The sequence below is a fragment of the Micropterus salmoides genome, unplaced genomic scaffold, assembly GCF_014851395.1.
Source record: "Micropterus salmoides isolate LMB-PRFRI ecotype aquatic unplaced genomic scaffold, ASM1485139v1 Ms_hic_scaffold_2, whole genome shotgun sequence".
NCBI lineage: Eukaryota > Metazoa > Chordata > Actinopteri > Centrarchiformes > Centrarchidae > Micropterus > Micropterus salmoides.
Window position 1 is genome coordinate 30,259,320 of NW_024041150.1, and position 19,352 is coordinate 30,278,671.

Here is a 19,352-nt window from a genome sequence, read left to right on the forward strand (position 1 = left end):
TTTCTAAGGAGGACAGTAGTCCAAAAATGTTCAAGTAGCACAGAATTAATTTATAATTATGTATTATATACATAATATGCCGGAGCTCCTTCTCCTTGTGTGCAATGACAGTTTTATGATGTGAAAACCAGTAAAGACTATTGGATCTGAACACTTGACATAGGCCTACAAATGTTGATTTTTAACTAAATCTACATCTGTCCACTGCAGAGGCTCTAACCACAGCCTGGAGGAGGAACTAGTATAAATGACTGTTATATAATAACCACAACATTATAGCAATATTTGCAGTAGGTTTTAGTCTTCACTAACCAACTGTGCTTGTAAATCATTTAAGGGCGTTTGGTGTCCGAACAATAATGCTGCGATGATGTGTTGAGGAAGAAATCCGCTTGACACTGTTCTTGATCATAAAAGTTTATTACATCAAGGAGTTCAGCATCAATTACAAGCTCTGCAGCAGCTTGGAGAGTGACCCAGCCCGATGGCCACTGTCTCTCTGTACATCAAACATAGCTTATATAGGACATGTTTAGGTATCTGGTACCAGAGAAGGGTACAGTACTATTCTGAGGTAACATAACACGGGGTCAGAGGTCAAATTCTATAGAAGGGTTCACTCCCTACATAACCATCAATCACTACTCCCCCCTTAAGAGGTCACTGACCCTCTGTCCAGCTGCTAGAGTCAAATGCACATGTTACACACCACAGGCGTATGCGAGTGAAAGAGCACTGCAGAGCCCTGCTTCACTTTACTGTTGCCTACTGTATATGATATGAATGTGTATTAAAATACATAAGTTGACATCATCCTTATTTACAAAAACAGTGCCACAATTACAAGGTGTGTTTACCGTAAATCATGATAGAAATATCTGAAAGTGCCAACAGGACCCTTTTATGGTGCTGGAGGAAGGAGTGGTGTTCTGCTTTGTCCTGACAGTCCAGCATTAATTTGAAGAGAGTGATGGGGCCAGACTTGATACGATCATCAGTCCTCAAACCTGCACAGGCTCACATCCTCCAGGTATTGGGGAAAATCTGGGAGGTCCTGAGATGAGTACCAGGGAGAAAAACTAAATGATTCAACTTCACTTTTATTTGACTTTACACAAGTATGAACAGTACAGAGCACTGCCTTTTCCTGATGGTTCATCAAACAGAATTAAACCCAAAAAAACATTAAAAGATCTGAAAGCCTGAGAGCTAGAGATAATTTTTGACTCTCAGTAATGCGCACCAGGTTTCACACATAACTTATAAGAACTACAGACTGCATTAAAATTATTTACTCTACTTAACTAACACAAGTATTTTACACTGGCAAAAACTGCAAAGGAAAATAAAAAGTTTACAACTCCACAGATTTGTTTTGGAAGAGTTTTGTTTTAACACATAACAGTAGATGGTGGAAGCTGAGAGTTTTTAGCAGCTATGGCACCATAGAAAGAAGCTGGAAGGCAGGTGAAGTTCTGCACACCCTTCAAACTCAGTGATCAGCTTCCTCTGGTCGCAGTGCAGCCTTTTCTTTGATATAAACACAAGTCAAAAGGTCAAAACCTTGTTGCCTGTTAGCTCTGTTGGTTGAGCTCCCACATAGCAAGAAGGCCTATAAATATGTTAGGAAATTACAACATGAATTAAATAATATGAACTTAAATAAATAGGCTAACTGCGATCCTAAGCTACATACATTAGTTCACTTGTCTTAATCTGAAGTTACAGGTCACCAATGGTCTTACAAATGTTTAATTCTCCCTAACAGCCAGAGTTATTTTATTATTATTTTTATTTCAGTTAATTAAAGTGTTTTTTTCACACCCAGATTTTGTTTAGTTTTATAACCTAGTAAAAACGTTATTTTAGTTCAGTTTTAGTCTATAATCAACTTTCTAACTACATGGTACATGGGCTACTTTTATTTTGAAGGTTTTACCACTTGCTTTAGCTTCCATAAAAGGAATAGACCACGTGACTTCCGTTTTTGGTTTATAACGAAAAAGAATTGACTGAAGTTCACAGACTCTCTTTGTTCAAAAAGAAATAACGATACAATGAATCGCCAAAAACTAAAAACGGGCCGTTTTTAATTGGTTTTTCGTTTTTTGATTCTGACACCAAAAACGGTTATTTGGTTTTTCATTTTGACACAAAAAACAGATAGACGGTATTTTCGTTTTTGTATTACAAAGGATTTACGGATTATCCAGAGAGACCCAGACCCATCTACTGGTCACTTAATATGAACACATCTTTTCACACAAGGTTCAGTGTGTAAGATCTAGTGGCATCTATTGGTGAGGGTTGTGAATTGCAATATTCTATCCAGCCTACCACTGCCCCCTAACTTTCATAGAGGGTAAGACAACTACTGTGTCTGACACTGCACAAAAGATGTCTCTTCTCAGACAGCAGAGAGTGGCCAGTCAAGAAATTAGGTTTCTCAAGGTAGATTTATAAAGTAATTATATTTACTTAATTATTCAGTAAAACTGGCGACTTTGCCACTGACAGATGTGACATGGAAAATGTAAGCCAAGAATGTGAAACACTGTCACTGTCTCTGCACCACAGGCCATTATAAACCAGATATTAAATAAAGTTTATATAAACATTGACAAGGGAAACACATTAATTCTCTCTGTGATTATGGACCCTCGCCAAAACTGCCCAGCACAATAATATCTGGCACCACTGCCAGATCATGGTGCTTTAACAGCGGCAATAAATATAAATAAATCAATACTTTGATAGCTTTGCTTAAAAAAAGATGTTATGACATCAATAGTTACTCACATGAACTTCTTCTTTAGTGGTTTTGCCTACAAAATAAAAGCTTGTTTATTGCAATCTTCTATTGCACTAAAAGAGTCTGTAGCCTTCTTGACACAGCTCTGAAAGAGCCGTCAGAAAACGTGATTCCCCTAAATGTCCTCTGCCTGGATGGACACACCATTCAGGGTGCCTATTGTACATCGGGCCTAGGACTACAGCATTTCATAATAATTAAAAGTATTATTTTACAGTAACTTGTTGTAAATAAGTTTCCCTGTAATATCCCAATGAATACCTGTAAAAACTACAGTATCCTTGGATTTTACAGCATTTAACTCTTATTTTACAGTAAAATCTTGCAATCTAAAACCTGCTGTTATATCACAACAAGGTCTGTAATATCACAGCAACACAGTGAAAAAAATTAAGGATTTCACATCATTAAACAGTATTATTACAGTGAAATATTGTATTGAAATATGCCCTTGGAAGTCACATGACATAACCGAACTGTTGTGAACTGAAGGCTCTGTCTTGTCCCTCTTCTATTCCGGGCTGAATGGAGAAGGTGAGCAGCATGCATGTTTGCAGCACTTACACCCATGTTTTCATTTTAATATGATAATAATATTTACTTACAAACAAACGTTTATCGCATGACACAGTTCACATTTTGTTAGCAAGTGCCCGGAATTGTTGAAAGTTCTCTCACAGCATTTGCTAATAGTAGTAATGTTAGTAATGAGGAGAGTTTCGCTACAATTTTTCATGTCACTATCCCCATTTAGACAAATCTGGTGTTTGTAAAGTTTATAAAACCAATGATGGGACAAACATTACTATTTATGTGCGCACATTTCTGTAATTAGTCAAGGTTATCATAGATTAGCAGGGCTAACTGTTAGCTGTTTAACTTTAATAACTTAGTGATTCAAACGGTGATTCACCGTCAAAAAAAGATAGTGATTCAAACTTAGTGATTCAAACAACACAAAATCACTCTCCAGAACTTTCTCATTCACGGTTCCATGCTGGTGGAATGATCTTTCCACCCTCATCCGGAACGCAGAATCCCTGACAGCTTTCAAAAGACAACTGAAGACTGAGTACTTAACATAAAAAAAATCCCCTTCCTTCTGCTTTAAATCCTTCCTTTTCTGGTTTTTGCTACTCTGAGCAATGCCTGAACTTTGTATTTTGAGCACATCTTGCGTTGTTCTTGCCTCTTCACGATGACTCGCTTACTTTAGTCCTCAATTGTAAGTTGCTTTGGATAAAAGCGTCTGGTAAATGACTAAACGTAAATGTAAACGGTCCATGAAAAAATATTTTTCCAGCGGATATCCTAGTTACAACATGACTGAGCTAACTGGAGTAAGTTAGTCTCATGTCGTGTTCGACAACGGGAGGGTTTTAACACTAGAGTTCCCACTTGTCCTGATATGAATGAATAATAATTGTAAAAGTTGTAAATGCACTTTACATTGAGTGAGCAATCTCAAAGTGCTACAGAAAAAAAACACTATAGATATACCACTATAATTTTTGACATATGGCTAAAATTAAATGAAAATCAATGATCATAATCTGCATTCAAACTGACATTCTTATTGTTGGTTGCCTTTGTGTAATTTCACCTTTTTCTTTTCTTTTTCAAAGGTATTTTATAAAGATGACATTTAATCTTGTAATTCACATTATAGTACAGGCTTCCAACTCAATGATTGTCTTGAGGTCTAAAATGCTGACAAACGAGGTACCTGAGGCTAGCCTGTTGAGACCATCCTGATCTCGCGAACTCATTCAATTTCGGTCTGCAGATCAGTCTGGTTTTCTACACATGTTATGCTGACAAATACCCGCCGGTCCAATCACAGCTATTTATTTTGTTTTTTGGGTAGGCTATGTGATTTCGAAACGTCTATTGCGAAATGCGAATGTATTGAATGAAGTAGATGAAATTTTCTTTAAAAGCAGAACAAAATGCTCTCAGGCCCTTAATTGAAAAGGATGTGTTTGTCATTCACTTTCAACAGGTTTTGGTTTTAATTTACTGGCCAATTGCGTGAAGATGCATTTCAGTGGCGGCGCACGTTGATATGGCCTCTCATAGTAGAAAATCAACCACTTTGCCTCAGGCAAACCTAACCTGAGGCACCTTGGCTAAAAATGGCTAAAAGAAATTATGGTGAGAGTAAGATCTAACAAGTTTGGATTATAAATCTATTAGGGTTTGATGTGGGGAAAAAGCACAGCAAAAAGCACACCTTGATAAATGCTGTCTGCAATACATACTGTAAGTCTATTTAAAACAGAAACTATCTTTGCTTATTAACAGGTGCTTCCTGGGCATCAATCCTGAAAGAGGCTCAAAGACCAAGAAGCGGACAACAATGAACCTTCATGTGAGCACCCTTTTGAGGAAACTTATTGACTTTGAGTGGGCATAATTTTTTTTTTTGCAGCGGTAGTTGTCAGGCTCAGATTTGAGTAGCCTTGTTCTTTTTGTAATTTTTCAAGACAACTTTGCACTACAAGATTTTTACACAATGCTGTTGTGTGTCGACTCATTATAATGTTTGAGACTGAGAGGAGCACCTGACCCCTTTAAGACATTCCTTCATCGCTCTCTCCCTCTCCGCTCTCTTATCTTGCCGTGAAGGCCTCATTCCCATCCTGTCCATTACTGTTACTGTGACACAGCTAGTTGAATAGTTGAATTGTGAAACAGGTAGTTTAATTGCAAGTTGGCACAATTTTCTGCATTTTAAGATGGCTTTTAGGACTAGAAAGTTGAATTTCTTGAACTCTTGAAGTTCTTGGCATCTGCTGTACATTGAAAAATATTTATTTGTTAATAAATATGCCATTGGGCTAACATTGAATTTACCTCAGAGTTGTTTGTTGGGGGGAGGGGGTTAATTGTACAATGATTGTAAATTCACAGTAAATGGAAGCTTCATCTGTATTACTTTTACAGTACGTTACTGTTTTAGCATGACTTCCACAGTATACATTGCAAATTCACAGTAAGTTATTGTCAACTTGTACATTACTTTCACAGTACACACTGTAGTAGTAAGTACAGGGCCTTGTTGTAATGATGTACAGCAAAAGATTGTAATTCCCCAGTAATGTACTGTAATATCACAGTAATTCCTTTGTCATTGAAGCTGTGAAGTTACAGTATACAGTTGTGCTTTTACAACAATGCATTGTAACATCACAGATATAAAATTACAGTAAATTGCTGTGAGTATATTTCACAGTATATCGCTGTAATCCTTACTGTGAAAATCAAACAAAATTTATCCAATTAATTATTTTAAATTCACAACGAAAAAATTTGCAGTGTGGCATATTTTGAGCTGTCATGTTAATATGCACTGTCCTTGCACATAAATAAAATAAATATATTTTAAAAAGTACTTTTTACGCAGGAATGACCAGTTTCAGAAAAGTGTTTATATCATTGGTGTAGGAGCCATACTGCCCGTTTTCCTCCAAGCCACAGGGGGCATGATATTGTTTTGTGTGCTGAGGCAAATGCTGGCCTCAGCCTATTTGAGTTCCTGTAATATTTTCTGGCAAAGAATGCCTCTTTTTAAGACAGACGGACTTCACCCAAAGAAACGGGGCTCAGAAATGTTAGCTGCTCACATACAGCATGTGGTGCGGTCCACACATGACTTACGTGAATGACTAATCATTCATGCAGCACACCTGGACACACCACCGCTCACTGAACAGATCTCTGCCTCACTGCCAACTGTCTCCACCTGCTGGCATGTAAAGCTGTCTGCTCCCAGCGTTGGACTTCTATTCCTGTCATCATCACGCATAGACCAGTAACCGAAATGTGCACGTCCCACACAGAAATATTAGTAATCTCTTAAGGATTAGGACAACTGCACCAACTCCAGCACCCAGAACAAACTCATTTAAAATGGCTCTCTTCAATGTGAGATCACTTTCAAGTAAGACTTTTATCTTAAATGATTTTATCTTGTCTGCAAATCTAGATTTTATGTTTTTAACTGAATCATGGTTGCAAATGAATGACTATAGCCAGCTAGCTGAACTGTGTCAATATGATTGTTTTAGTCAACCGAGGGTCAGTGGACGTGGTGCGCTAGTGAGCGTGTATAGGAAAAGTTTTAAATGTCATCAAGTACGCTGTGATGAATTTAATCAGAACTTCCTGAATTTTTATCTACTCTGGTTTTAAATTATGACAGAATTGTTCTTTGTGGCAATTTTAATATTCATGTTGATGACCCCAACAATGTTAATGCAACTGACATTTTAAATATGGCCACTTCTTTTAACTTCAAACAACATGTCAAAGGACAAACACATAACCGTGGTCATACACTAGACTTGGTTTTTACCCTGGGTGTCAGCATTTCCTCTGTGGAATTAGTGGACATGACCATATCTGACCACAGATGTATTGTTTTTAGCTGTGATTCGCCTGTTACTCATGTCGCCTCACCAAGCTCCGTGTGTTCTCGCATCTTTAATGAACAAAGTGTTCACATTCTTTCAGAGCCAAAGCCAACATCTGTCTGATTCCAACACCAACAATCTAGTCGATCACTTCAATCATATCTGCTTGTCGTCACTAAATATTACTGCTCCTCTAAAGGTTAGGCCTACGTCTAAAGCTAGTAAGCAACCCTGGATAAATGACAGCATTCGCAGCCTAAAAAGGGAATGCAGGAAAGCAGAGCGCAGATGGAAAAAATCCAGTCTCCAAGTCCATTACCTCAGTCTGAAGGATTTATTAATTAAATACAATAACTTGGTTAAGGATGCGAGAACACACTATTTTTCTGAACTCGTTACTACACAAACACAATCCCAGCTTTCTGTTTAAGACTGTAGTTCAGCTGGTAAACCCAACCCCTCCTTGTGCCTCAGCTGGAAGTAATGATGACTGTGAATTGTTTTTATCTTATTTTACCAATAAGGTGGTGTCAATCAGAGCCTCTATTACCCCCGCGGCCTCTTACTCAGAGGTTCCTCACCAGCAACAAGAGCGTTTTAACCAGTTTTATCCCATCGCCTTGTCTGAGCTTTTAAAAACAGTATCACAAATGAGAGTGTCCTCCAGCCCACTTGATGTAATATCTACAAAGTTTTTACTGAAAATAATGGATTCTGTTGGGCCCCATTTGGTCTCTGTTTTCAACAGCTCCCTATCTACTGGTTGTGTCCCTGATTATTTTAAAACGGCTTGCGTGAACCCACTTTTAAAGAAACCTGGTTTAGATCCCTCCCTCCCACATAATTTTAGACCAATTTCAAAACTGCCTTTTATTGCAAAGATTCTAGAAAGAATTGTGTCCAAACAGCTGCTCACTGTACTGGAAAATAACAAATTATTTGAAAAGTTTCAGTCTGGTTTTAGGAAGTACCACAGCACTGAGACTGCCCTGCTTAAAGTCACCAATGACCTTTTAATGTCTGCTGATGAAGGCATGTGCTCAGTCCCGGTACTCCTGGACCTTAGCGCTGCTTTTGACACCATTGATCACAACATCATATTAGACAGACTGAGGCACTGGGTGGGGATCTCTGGTACTGCCCTAGAATGGTTTTCATCCTACCTGTCAAATAGGAAGTTTTGCGTATCTGTAAACAACTATGTCTCTTCGTTCTGTCCAGTTAAATATGGTGTGCCTCAGGGGTCGGTCTTAGGACCCATTTTGTTTTCCTTGTATCTGCTTCCCCTTGGACATATTATCCATAAACATGGCATTTCTTTTCATATTTATGCTGATGACACACAAATATACTTGCCCGTCAGATCCACAGACCCTGGAATGCTGAGTTCACTTAACAACTGCCTTTGTGAAGTTAAAAAATGGATGTCAAATAATTTCCTCCAGCTGAACTCAAGACAAAACAGAAATCCTGGTCATTGGGTCCCAGCAGATGGCAAATCAAATACTGCCATCTGCTGGTTCCCTAGTAAATCACATTAAGCCTGTGGCAAAGAACCTTGGTGTTTGGTTTGATAGTAATTTAAATTTCGAGCAGCACACCACAAAGCTTGTTCAATCATGTTTTTATCAACTTAGAAATATAGCAAAAATTCGATCTATGTTAACTTTTAAGGACACCGAGACCATTTTACACGCCTTCATCTCATCACGCCTGGATTATTGCAACAGCCTTTTCACCTGTTTAACCCATAAATCTATTGATCGACTCCAGACTGTCCAGAACTCAGCTGCCAGGCTTTTAACCAGAACAAAGAAATATGACCACATTACTCCTATTTTAGCTTCATTACACTGGCTCCCAGTATGTTTTAGAATTGATTCTATTGATCACTTTTAAAGCTCTTCATGGCCTCTCGCCTTGTTATATTTCTGACCTTTTAGTCCCATACACACCAGCACGCACCTTGAGATCCCCAGGCAGAGGTCTGCTGTCTGTTCCAGAGTCTCGACTGAAAACTAAAGGGGACAGAGTGTAGCACACAGGAAGGATTATGGGTAGGGCTGTGATCTGATTGGTTGGTTAAGTCAGTTGGTTCGGCTGCTGGAGCAAAAGTGAGGTGTTTAAAATGAGACTCAGAGACCAAGGATTAGATGTAAGATGATGCCGGCTTCTTATATTTGAAGATATGTATAAAAATAAAAATATTGGTTGGTACCAAAAATGAAAAAGTACAATAATAAAACAAGTAATGAATAAGGCGATTATTGATATCACAATCAGGCTATGACATCAGCATGAAATGCTTGCTTTCCAAATTTAGTATTAGTTGAGTATTTCACTCTTTGAAGTAGTTCTATAATTAAATTCCCGGGTGCACCCTTTAAACCTGAATTTCTGTTAATAACACCACATTCAAGTTTGTTCAGATCCAGTTCAATAATACAATCCTGTAGAATTCACACAGTACAACAGTAACCCTTAACTGCAGGAATGATTCCTACTACTCAGCTCCAAATTCTCAGTCCCAAGGTGTGAACAGGTGAGTTTGTTTAAGAGAGTCCAAAGTCCAAACAAAAAATGGATGTGTCGAAGGTAAGTCAGAGTTCCATAGGGTTGGTGTATGTATGTGTGTGGGGGAAGGAGTGTGAAGGTGAGTTAAGGGGTTTTGTGTTGTAGTGGGGCCTACCCCACCGCAAAGTGCAGTAGTAGCGGGACAGGTCCAGTGATCCTGAAGAGGGAATGGCTCCCACAATCATTCAAGAGGGACGGCTCGCCATCAATTTTCATCCGCAGATCCAATCCAGACAATGGAAGAAGAAACACGCACACACAACAAAAAACCTGACTTGTCAACAGACAGGGTCAGAGAAATATTCACTGCTTAAGTCTCATGCAATAATATACACTACATGAAATTCACAATACACAATGATATACATATTGTGGGTGTTTACTTTCTGTGCCTCTCTCTCAAATTCAGCATATAAACATAAATAACTAAATAAAATAACCGGCTGCACACAACCGGATAAGCTGCACCAATAAGCTGCACGTTAGAACAATTAAAGTTTTGATGCAAGTGCAAAATAAAGTAAGCTGAGTTTACACATTAAACAACACAGTAAACCAGCTTGTTCAACTAAAATTGTAGCTTCATATTCACTAAGTGCACATAAATAATTTAAGGTACAAAGTAAGTGAAATTCCTAAGTTGAAAATGAACAGTCTCACCGATTTCACCAGAGCGGCTGGACACACACCCAAAATGGCGGCGCCCAGTAAAGCTACAAGGTCTTCTAAAACGAAACATACGAGACCGTATGCAACTTTCAGTACTTTCTCTCAGTGCAAAATAAATTAGCTTTCACAGTAAGGTGATAAAGAATGAACAAAAGCAGTTTTAAATGAATTACCTCGCTCTTGAATCAGCAAAGACTGCGCGTCGCGGGGAATCCTACGGACATCAAAGCTACCGACGCTGCTCAAGCGCTATATCTAAACACTGAACTTACAACTAAATTCTTACTGCAGTTAGCTACCACGTTTGTAGTGTTGAAGTTAGCCTCAGTGTAGTTCGTTTTTAGCTGTATTTTCTCCAGGTTTCTCCGTTTTTCACAGTTTTCATCCTCTACAGCAGCTTAGCACTTCTGTCTCTCCACACACACACAGCAGCGGGGGAAAAAAAAAAAAACTTTCGCTCGCTCCCAGAGACGCGGGAGCAGGTGGGCGGGCCTTTAAAATCCTTAGATAATCTCTCAAGTTGCATTTCAAAAATAAAATCACTCATTCAGATTTTTATAGGCTTTTCCTATTTTTAAACCTAGATCATTTCATCTGTGTTACAAGAGCGTTTGCTGTCAGGGCCCCGAGGCTCTGGAACAGCCTGCCCAAAGAAATCAGGTCGGCTGAGTCAGTGAACTCTTTTAAGTCCCTTCTTAAAACATACTTTTATAGGAGAGCCTTTCCCGATCTTATTTGACTTTATTTTATCCCTTTTATTTTATTGTATTTTACTAATTTTATATTTATCTTAAACGTTTAAAAAAAAAATTGTCTTTTCAATGTTTTCATGCTTTTATCTTGTATTGTTTTTGTATTATTGTCTCTTGGGTATTATTGTCTTTACACTTGTTAAAGCACTTTGTAACTTGTTTGTGAAAAGTGCTCTACAAATAAAGATTATTATTATTATTATTATTATTGTTACAAACAGATGTGGTTAATTGAAGAAGAGCAGCAAACAATTTTTAACTGTGCTCAGATTATGTTGTTTATTCTACTTTATATTACGTATTATTTATTGTAAGTGGTCGCAAGAAATAAACGGCAAACTGCAAACTTGCGGAAAAGACTGGATATCACGTTGTCTAAAGAATAAGAGGTAACCTTAACTCACAGTCAACATTGGCAGTAAAGAAAAAAGTGCATTTTCACCACTTATTTCATTTAGCTACTGAATACAAGGTGAGAAGGAGAAACAGAGGCATACTGCAGTTGTCTTTTTAACTGTATTATCAAAGCACAAAGGAGATGGGGTGGCAACACCTCAGCCATGGAGAAGATGAAGCACAGTCTTGTACCACTTGAGCGACCACAGGGTCGCTGACCAGAATGGAGATAATCAACAGGCTTGCTTGTCTAGGATAATTAAAGCCTAATGCTTTGGGTAAATAACAAACAAAACTAATGTCAAATGGTGAGACACTGCACCACCGCACCACCCTGCAGAAGTAGATGTGTTTAAAAATATAGGCTACTTTTTTAACCAAAAGTAAAAGTACTCATTATGCAGAATTACCAATTTCAGAAAAATGTATATGATTGGATTATAATTATTAATGCATCAATGTGTAATCATCACTTTAATGTTGAAGTTAGTAAAGTTCAGGGACATTTTAGCTACATTATATCTTGTGAATGTCCCCATGGTGATTAACATAGTTTTATCTTAATTTGTAATATTGTATCATGCTTTTAATTGTATTTCGTATTGTTAATTTGGTTATACTAAGTTAAATAGAAATTTAGAAGAAATAATAGAAGAAATAGAAGTACAATATTTGACTCTGAACTTTAGTGGAGTAGAAGTACAAAGTAGCAGAAAATAGAAATACACAACCAGCTCAGTGGTTGGAGATAGTTTAAAGAAAGAATTTCTCCTGCTTCTTCGAGAGTCAGAGCTCCTTAAAGGTTTTAACTCTGTTTTGACTTTGGATAAAATATTTCTTCCATAACATCATTTGCTTAATCTAAAACATGCAGGTCTCCACTCTTGACAGCACCTGCTGCTTTCAGTGCTGCTTCCAGCGGGGTGTCTGCTCCCTCAGCTGCATTATAGCCTTTAAAACCTCCTATCACTGCTCCCAGCACAGCAGATGCCCCTATAACAGCTGCTGCTGCTGCTCCTCCTACTGTTCCTCCTGCTGCTGCTCCTCCTGCTGCTGTTGCTCCTGCTGCAATATTCTTTAAAGCTACGACAACTAATTCAACCATCACTACCACACCAAATAAAGCTCCTAACAACGTACCTGTTGCAATACCTGCTAATCTGACCGAAAGCTTTGTGGATACTCTGCCCTCAGCCTGCTCTCTGATCTCTTTCTCTGACTTGTCTCCTGGTAACAGTTGAATCTGCTTCTTCTCTCGCTGTATTTCTTCCTCCACTGCTTGTAGCATTTCATTGGTGTAGCAGCTCCCGTTGTTTTCCATCACCGTCTTGTCTATTGACTTAAGTAGCTCCTCCACCTGGAACTTGTTGCTCCTGTATTCATCCTTTGGGTTTTCGTTCCAGTATTTATTATCAACGACATGGCAACGGCCTCCGCACTTCTTCACCAGATCACTCGTGAACTCGTTCTTCTGGACATGATCCTCAATTTTCTGTCCTTTACGGAGCTGGTCACCATGAGTAAAGATAACTGTTGCATATTGGAAAGCTTCTTCAGAAAAGCATTGGCTTATTTTGTTGATGACAGCCTGCTCATGCTCTGTGACTTTCTCTACTTTAAGCAAAATGAGAAAAGCATGAGGACCAGGAGCGCACTTTATGATACAGCTCACTATCTCAGACTTCAGCTCCTCCTCAGATCTATCAGTGTCAAAGAAACCAGGAGTGTCGATCAAAGTGATGCTTCTTCCATTGACAGATCTGGTCTCTACTTGACATTTTCTTGTTCCAGAGTCGAGAGAATCATCGATCTCGAACAGTTCCTCTCCAAATATGGTGTTAGCCAGGCTGCTTTTTCCAACTCCAGTTTTTCCCAAGATGACAATTCTTCTGTTTGACCCTGAAAGAAAATAACCAGTCATTTATACTGTAAATTTGTGTTTTGAAATTATTTCGCTATAAAATAGCTGCATTAGCATGATACACATATGAACATTGGTATCAATAAATAAAAGAAGCCTGCATGTATTTTATTGATCAAGAACACCTCAAATCATTTCAGTAGCCTATCAATCACTCTTCAACAATAAGGTAATCTATTGTGGTAAAGACCACTGAGGATCATTCTGTAAACAGCTTTTAATATGACACATTAAAAACTGGATTTGGATTTGGTTTAGTTATTTTGTGTGTTATTTAGTCCTTCCTTATTTGTATCTTCTAATATGGTGACATCAATGGAATAATAATTTGGTAATAATATAATAAAGGGTGGATTTTTTCACAGTATAACAGGATACTATGATTAGTAACACCTTAACAATCACATGACATTTTTGGTTTGTGAAAATAATTAATTAGCGTAACATATTATAATGCTGACATTTACCCTCCATTATGTCCAAACACTCCCCTTTGTTTCAAGGTAATACTGTATAAATTATGTTTAATGCTGTGACTGCAAACACTTGTGTTGTTTTTCCATAGACTCACAATGGTTAGACAGCACTTGTGGAGTGCTAACATTGACACACTAAGACAGTTGTCTGTGCCACACTTAAGCCATTAAATCTAATTTAAAATATATAGCCAACTAGAAAGGATTGAAAGATCAAATTAGTTCCGTTAGTCAGTTTACATGCGAGTATAGTTTAGTTCTGTATGCCAATTATTTCTCTGTGAGAGACGTAGTGTTTAGTTTACCTATAGGCTTTAGACCAGCAGTGAAAAGTTTGGAGTGTTATTTACTTGGGAAAGTCTAGGAAAGTTTTTCCACTTTTTAAATTCAACAAGGGAAATCATCAAGTAAACTTTACTTGCTAATACAAGTTTCCTTTACTAGCAAACCTCAGGTAATTTACTGTTGTTTATTAATATGGTTATTGAATTTCACTCTACTTCTTTGTAAGTTTTACTTAAACACTGACTGCTTCAAACTGAAAAATATCACCTAAAACCAACCTTTTCAAGGTAATTTTTAAATACCTTTTCTATCTTTTATTTATGGACTATATTTAAGTAACATTTACACAACATTTTACATAATATTCATTGAAACAATTAACACAAAAAATGAGGCAACTGTTTCATTTAACAACCCATTTATTTTTCTTAAGTGAAAAATTATTTTTTCAATAAAACATTTTCCAGCAAGTTTGCATGGCAAAACAACAAGGTATAGTTCACCCTAAGATTAATTTTGTTATTATTTACTCACCCCTTTGTCAATAGAAGGATTGGTGAAGTTTTGTTAATATCCGTGTTCTTCTGCAAGTTTGAGAGACATTTTTTCAACTCAACTGCAGTGAGCAGTATCTTAGCTTCAAACGTCCAAAAATACATCAATAATCAATAAAATGTCTCCATACTGCCTTTCTGAGTGTCCTGTAGATCACACGTGCCAAGACGTTTGTAAAAAACATTACAATCTTGTGTTCAGCTTAGTTTGCTCCTCTGCTCTTCCCATGTGTGCTCCTTCCAATGCCAGAAACAACTAGTACACACTACTAACTTCCAGCTACCCCATCCATGTTCACGCAGCACCACAGAGGAAGCTGAGCAAACACAATTTTGTTATGTTTTTTTCAAAATATCTAGGAAGTGTGTAAGCTGCAGGACACTTGCATTACTTCAGATGAGCAGTATGGAGACATTTCTTTGATACATGACATATTTTTTGGATGTTTGAAACCAAGTTGCCGTTCCCTGCAGTTTTGTAAGAAAAAAGATCTCGGCAAACTCCCTACTCAGTCCTTCTAGGGTGAGTAGATGATGACAGAAATTTCATCTTAGGTTGGCTATAATGGGTTTGAGGTAGCTTGTTAAAAGGCACAAGGACAAGTTCAGGAACTGTTTGCATAGAGCATACGTAGCCTATCTTTTGGATATGCTTTTAAACCTTAAACTCTTGAAAAAAAACATTTGACATGCTTCAGGAACCTTCAGTGATGCCCATATGCAGAAGACAGGCCTTTGCAACACTTCCACAGTTGTCAAGTACCTCAGTCCTTTCAATAACAATCGACAGTGTCGGATGCACCTTCATCTTCTTCACTTGTGTGGAAGACACAGATCCTCAGGACTTGCTCAGTTTGCTCCTCTTGAGAGTCCTCTCTGCTGATATCCTGTAACATATATGTGAATCCATGTTCTTATTCAAGTTATACACTTGTAATAATAATGTGCTCAAGTGAACTTTGTGATCTGAAAATGTTTTTCTTGTAGTCCTCGATTAGTTCCCCTGAAGACTCCCCCAGGAATTCCATCAGGGCGCGAATAATGGCCTCCCACCTTGCTTCAACGTGTCACTGTTTTAACAGACAGAAGATACTTGTGTAGAAAGTACTATATGAATTCACTAATCTATACATGTTGTCAATAGAAGCAACATCAAAATTCATACAAAACTATGATATCCTGGATCTGCATTGATTGGTCCTCTGAGGGCATTAATCTTAACTGCTGCAGGTTCATCCACTTCACAGTAACTGTATGCACTTGAAACTTTAACTTAACCTTTCCCAAACTGTGGTTCGGGAACCAGAGTGAAATATCAATTTTATGAATTTATTTTCCTCTGTTAAGCTCAGGTGCATCTCTCTCTACCTCTATTTTTTGCCCTCTCATTTCTGTCCCTGTCTGTCACAGACTCACACAAAAACCTTTTTTTCATATCAGCATAAAAGTCAACTTAAAACTAAGAATGAGAGATATCTGTAGCAGGAGAACTTTTCCGGTGGAGGCTGTAAAATACAAAGAAATCTATTAATGCATCGTACTCAAAGTTACTTTAATGCCAGGGATAATGGAGAAGCAACATTTCTTGTGCTATATTCATATCACGAGAATAGTTATAACATCAGATTGTCCTTTCAACGTTTGTATCATTACATTTTATGTGGCGCAACACATAACTTCACAATTCACAATATATTCTGCTTCATTTTAATTTGGAATAGTATGTATATTCTGTGATGATGGTAAACCTCTTACAACATATGAAGGGCAAAGCACTGCATTTTTTTTTGTACCTGAATAGCCAGATGGCTTTGCTTGTGACAGAGCTTGCTGTAGCTGCTGCTTGAGAGAGCACTGTGTCAAATGTAGAAAGTTTTTGCTTTGGGCTTAAGGACAAAAACACAAAGACTAAATAATACATTAAAACTACAAGAAATACTACATTAAAACTACAGAATACTACAAGAAATACTACATTAAAACTACAAGAAATACTACATTCAAACTACAGAATACTACAAGAAATACTACATTAAAACTACAGAATACTACAAGAAATACTAGATTAAAACTACAGAATACTACAAGAAATACTACATTAAAACTACAGAATACTACAAGAAATACTACATTAAAACTACAAGAAATACTACATTAAAACTACAAGAAATACTACATTCAAACTACAGAATACTACAAGAAATACTACATTAAAACTACAGAATACTACAAGAAACACTACATTAAAACTACAAGACAGGTGCGTTGTGTGTAGTGACCATAGTAAAATTAAGCTACATTGATATGTGATGTATGATTAAGGCAAGTGGGATAATATTATATTTTAACCCCAGTTACATATGCAGGAAAAATCCTAACTGACTTACCTTCAAGATGTTTTTGCTGCTCCTGTCCATTAAACCGGACCGCCCTCGTTGTCTTTTTGTGTTTTGGCCATGACTATGAAACCTTTGAATACTCTTCCCACACAGTTTATTTATTACATGAATGACATATATAATTGAATAATTCCAGTTCTCACTGTTACTTACAATTGTGACCATTAACCTAATAAATATTACTACACTGCAAATCATTTATTTCAGTGAGCTGCTCCAGCTTTGTAAAGTTATTAGATTTGTTTAAATTTTAAGGAATTAGACTGTTTAAATATCCCCACAACTGTTATGGAAAACACTCACATCAGTCCCTCGTCCACTGATGCGCTGTGCCGAAGCGTTGCGGAAAAAAAATTCCACACAATTCAGTTCTGGCAGCGGGCGAGCGTGTGCGTGAGTCGAGCACGAGCATGACTGTTTCACGGGATGCGTCCCGCTTGTGGCTGTCCGCACCTCCCTTTTCGATTGCCTTATGAAAATAGCTTACTCACTTCCCGTCTGGTTACTGATTGTTGATTAGGCCTACAATAATTAGTCTACAGCTTGTTTCAAATATTATTGCAAGGCTAATTTCGCAAAATATGCCCATGTGTTTCCCGATTATACGTTATTGTTGGGTAACATTAAAATATCCATTCAGTGAGCAGTGTTGGCAAAGTGAAAGAAGTAACCTTTACTCACCGTCCATGTTGTTATAAGAGAGATCAGTGAAGAGGAAAACACCGTTTGGATCTATCAAACAACCGTCCTGTGTGTATCTTTATCCTGTGCTCTGACGCAGGATTTCTTCTAATTTCACTTTCACTTTCTGTTTGAAAGGGGCGGTGCTTTAAGTGGGCTGTATGCTATTTATAAATCTACCGCAGTACCAAAAATCTGATCATCTCTATTCATTTATTAGCGTTTTTTTTTAAGACAAAAGAAGAAGATCTATTGGCAGCCGTAGCACATGTGCACTGTAAAACATGATTTAAGATTTATTTCTGTCTTGTAACTTAATGTGTAGGTCAGTGTTTCCTCCTGATAATTGACATAAATTACATTTGTGCTTTGCTTGTTTTTGTAAAATTAAAGTTTCACATGCAGCATGCAGTCCCAAACTGTGTCGGTCAAACGGCTTGAAGGCGATATCTTTCAACCAGCAGAGCAATAATGTAATGCACAACAGAGCAGCTTATAGGGCAGGTAGACTTAAAATTAATTTGAATTCTCATTAAATTATCTCATCTGTCAGGGAACACAGATATGTGGGATTATTTAAGTTTTCAACATGAGCAATAAAACCTGCTAAACTCTATTAAAGTCCAGAACTTAGTGTAGGCAAGTGTTATTTGTACGGTACAAAATATTTTAATAAACAACACTACCCAGAGATTCAAAATGAAAAACAGGGTCGGCAGTGCTTCAAACGTCGCCGTTCTAGGTCTTTGTTTTTGCGTTTTAGTCTGGATGGGAGATGTAAACGTAGCAAAAGGTCTCTGTTTTCAAACAGAAACGCAGTAGTGTGGATGGGGCCTCAAAAGCGGAGGGAAGGCTTATCATGTCTGCTGAGTTAGCAGGATTTCACTCTATCCATTGTAGTAAAAAAAATTCATTTTGTAACAGCTTTTAATAGGGATCATCAGGTTCCTTTGGCCCTGAAAAATCACATGAAATGGAAAGTCAAAATTGTTAATCACCATATTATAATGCTGAAGTTTACCCTCGTTCTAAACATTCCCTTTTGTTTCAAGGTACAAATGTTGGCAGCTCGATAATGGCAAAAATCATAATCAGGATAATTTTGTTCATAATTTAAATCAAGATTATTAACAGGATTGCTGATTGACTTTGAAAAAATAATGCATTTATTGAACTTTTAAAATTGAATGCTTCGTTTATGAAAATGATTATGAATCTCAAATAGCCCATGAAATAAGAAATAGTAATTGAATATAATTTACATTTACAAACTATAAATGTTTCTCACTAGCAGTAGCAGTGACATGTTCTTGTTCTCTCCACTGCAGTGATAGTAGCAGTGTTAGGCCATGTGAAAAAGTAGCCTAACCTAACTCGCCGTCCACGCTGTTCAAAGGAGCTGGTGATGCTCTTAGGCA

The 19,352-nt window shown here is 37.5% G+C and overlaps 1 protein-coding gene, 1 long non-coding RNA gene and 1 pseudogene across 3 annotated transcripts; 1 reads left to right on the plus strand and 2 right to left on the minus strand.

Moving 5' to 3' along the window:
* Nucleotides 1–19,352, plus strand: part of LOC119912835 — a 101,775-nt pseudogene that overhangs the window by 32,399 nt on the left and 50,024 nt on the right.
* On the minus strand, nt 526–18,067 carry LOC119912833 (GTPase IMAP family member 7-like). Of its 2 annotated transcripts, XM_038732056.1 has the most exons (3): nt 17,935–18,067; nt 12,759–13,517; nt 526–1,054 (listed from the first exon to the last, which is right to left on the minus strand). In XM_038732056.1, the coding sequence occupies exons 1-3, from the start codon at nt 17,939–17,941 to the stop codon at nt 1,002–1,004; spliced, it is 819 nt and encodes a 272-aa protein (XP_038587984.1). In that variant the 5' UTR covers nt 17,942–18,067; the 3' UTR covers nt 526–1,001. The 2 variants fall into 2 exon arrangements, with proteins under 2 accessions (XP_038587984.1, XP_038587983.1); XM_038732055.1 differs by lacking the exon at nt 526–1,054 and having other exon boundaries at nt 11,475–13,517.
* Nucleotides 9,377–11,117, minus strand: LOC119912841. Its single transcript, XR_005446283.1, has 2 exons — nt 10,644–11,117; nt 9,377–10,526 (listed from the first exon to the last, which is right to left on the minus strand). It is a non-coding gene; the product is annotated as an uncharacterized LOC119912841 (long non-coding RNA).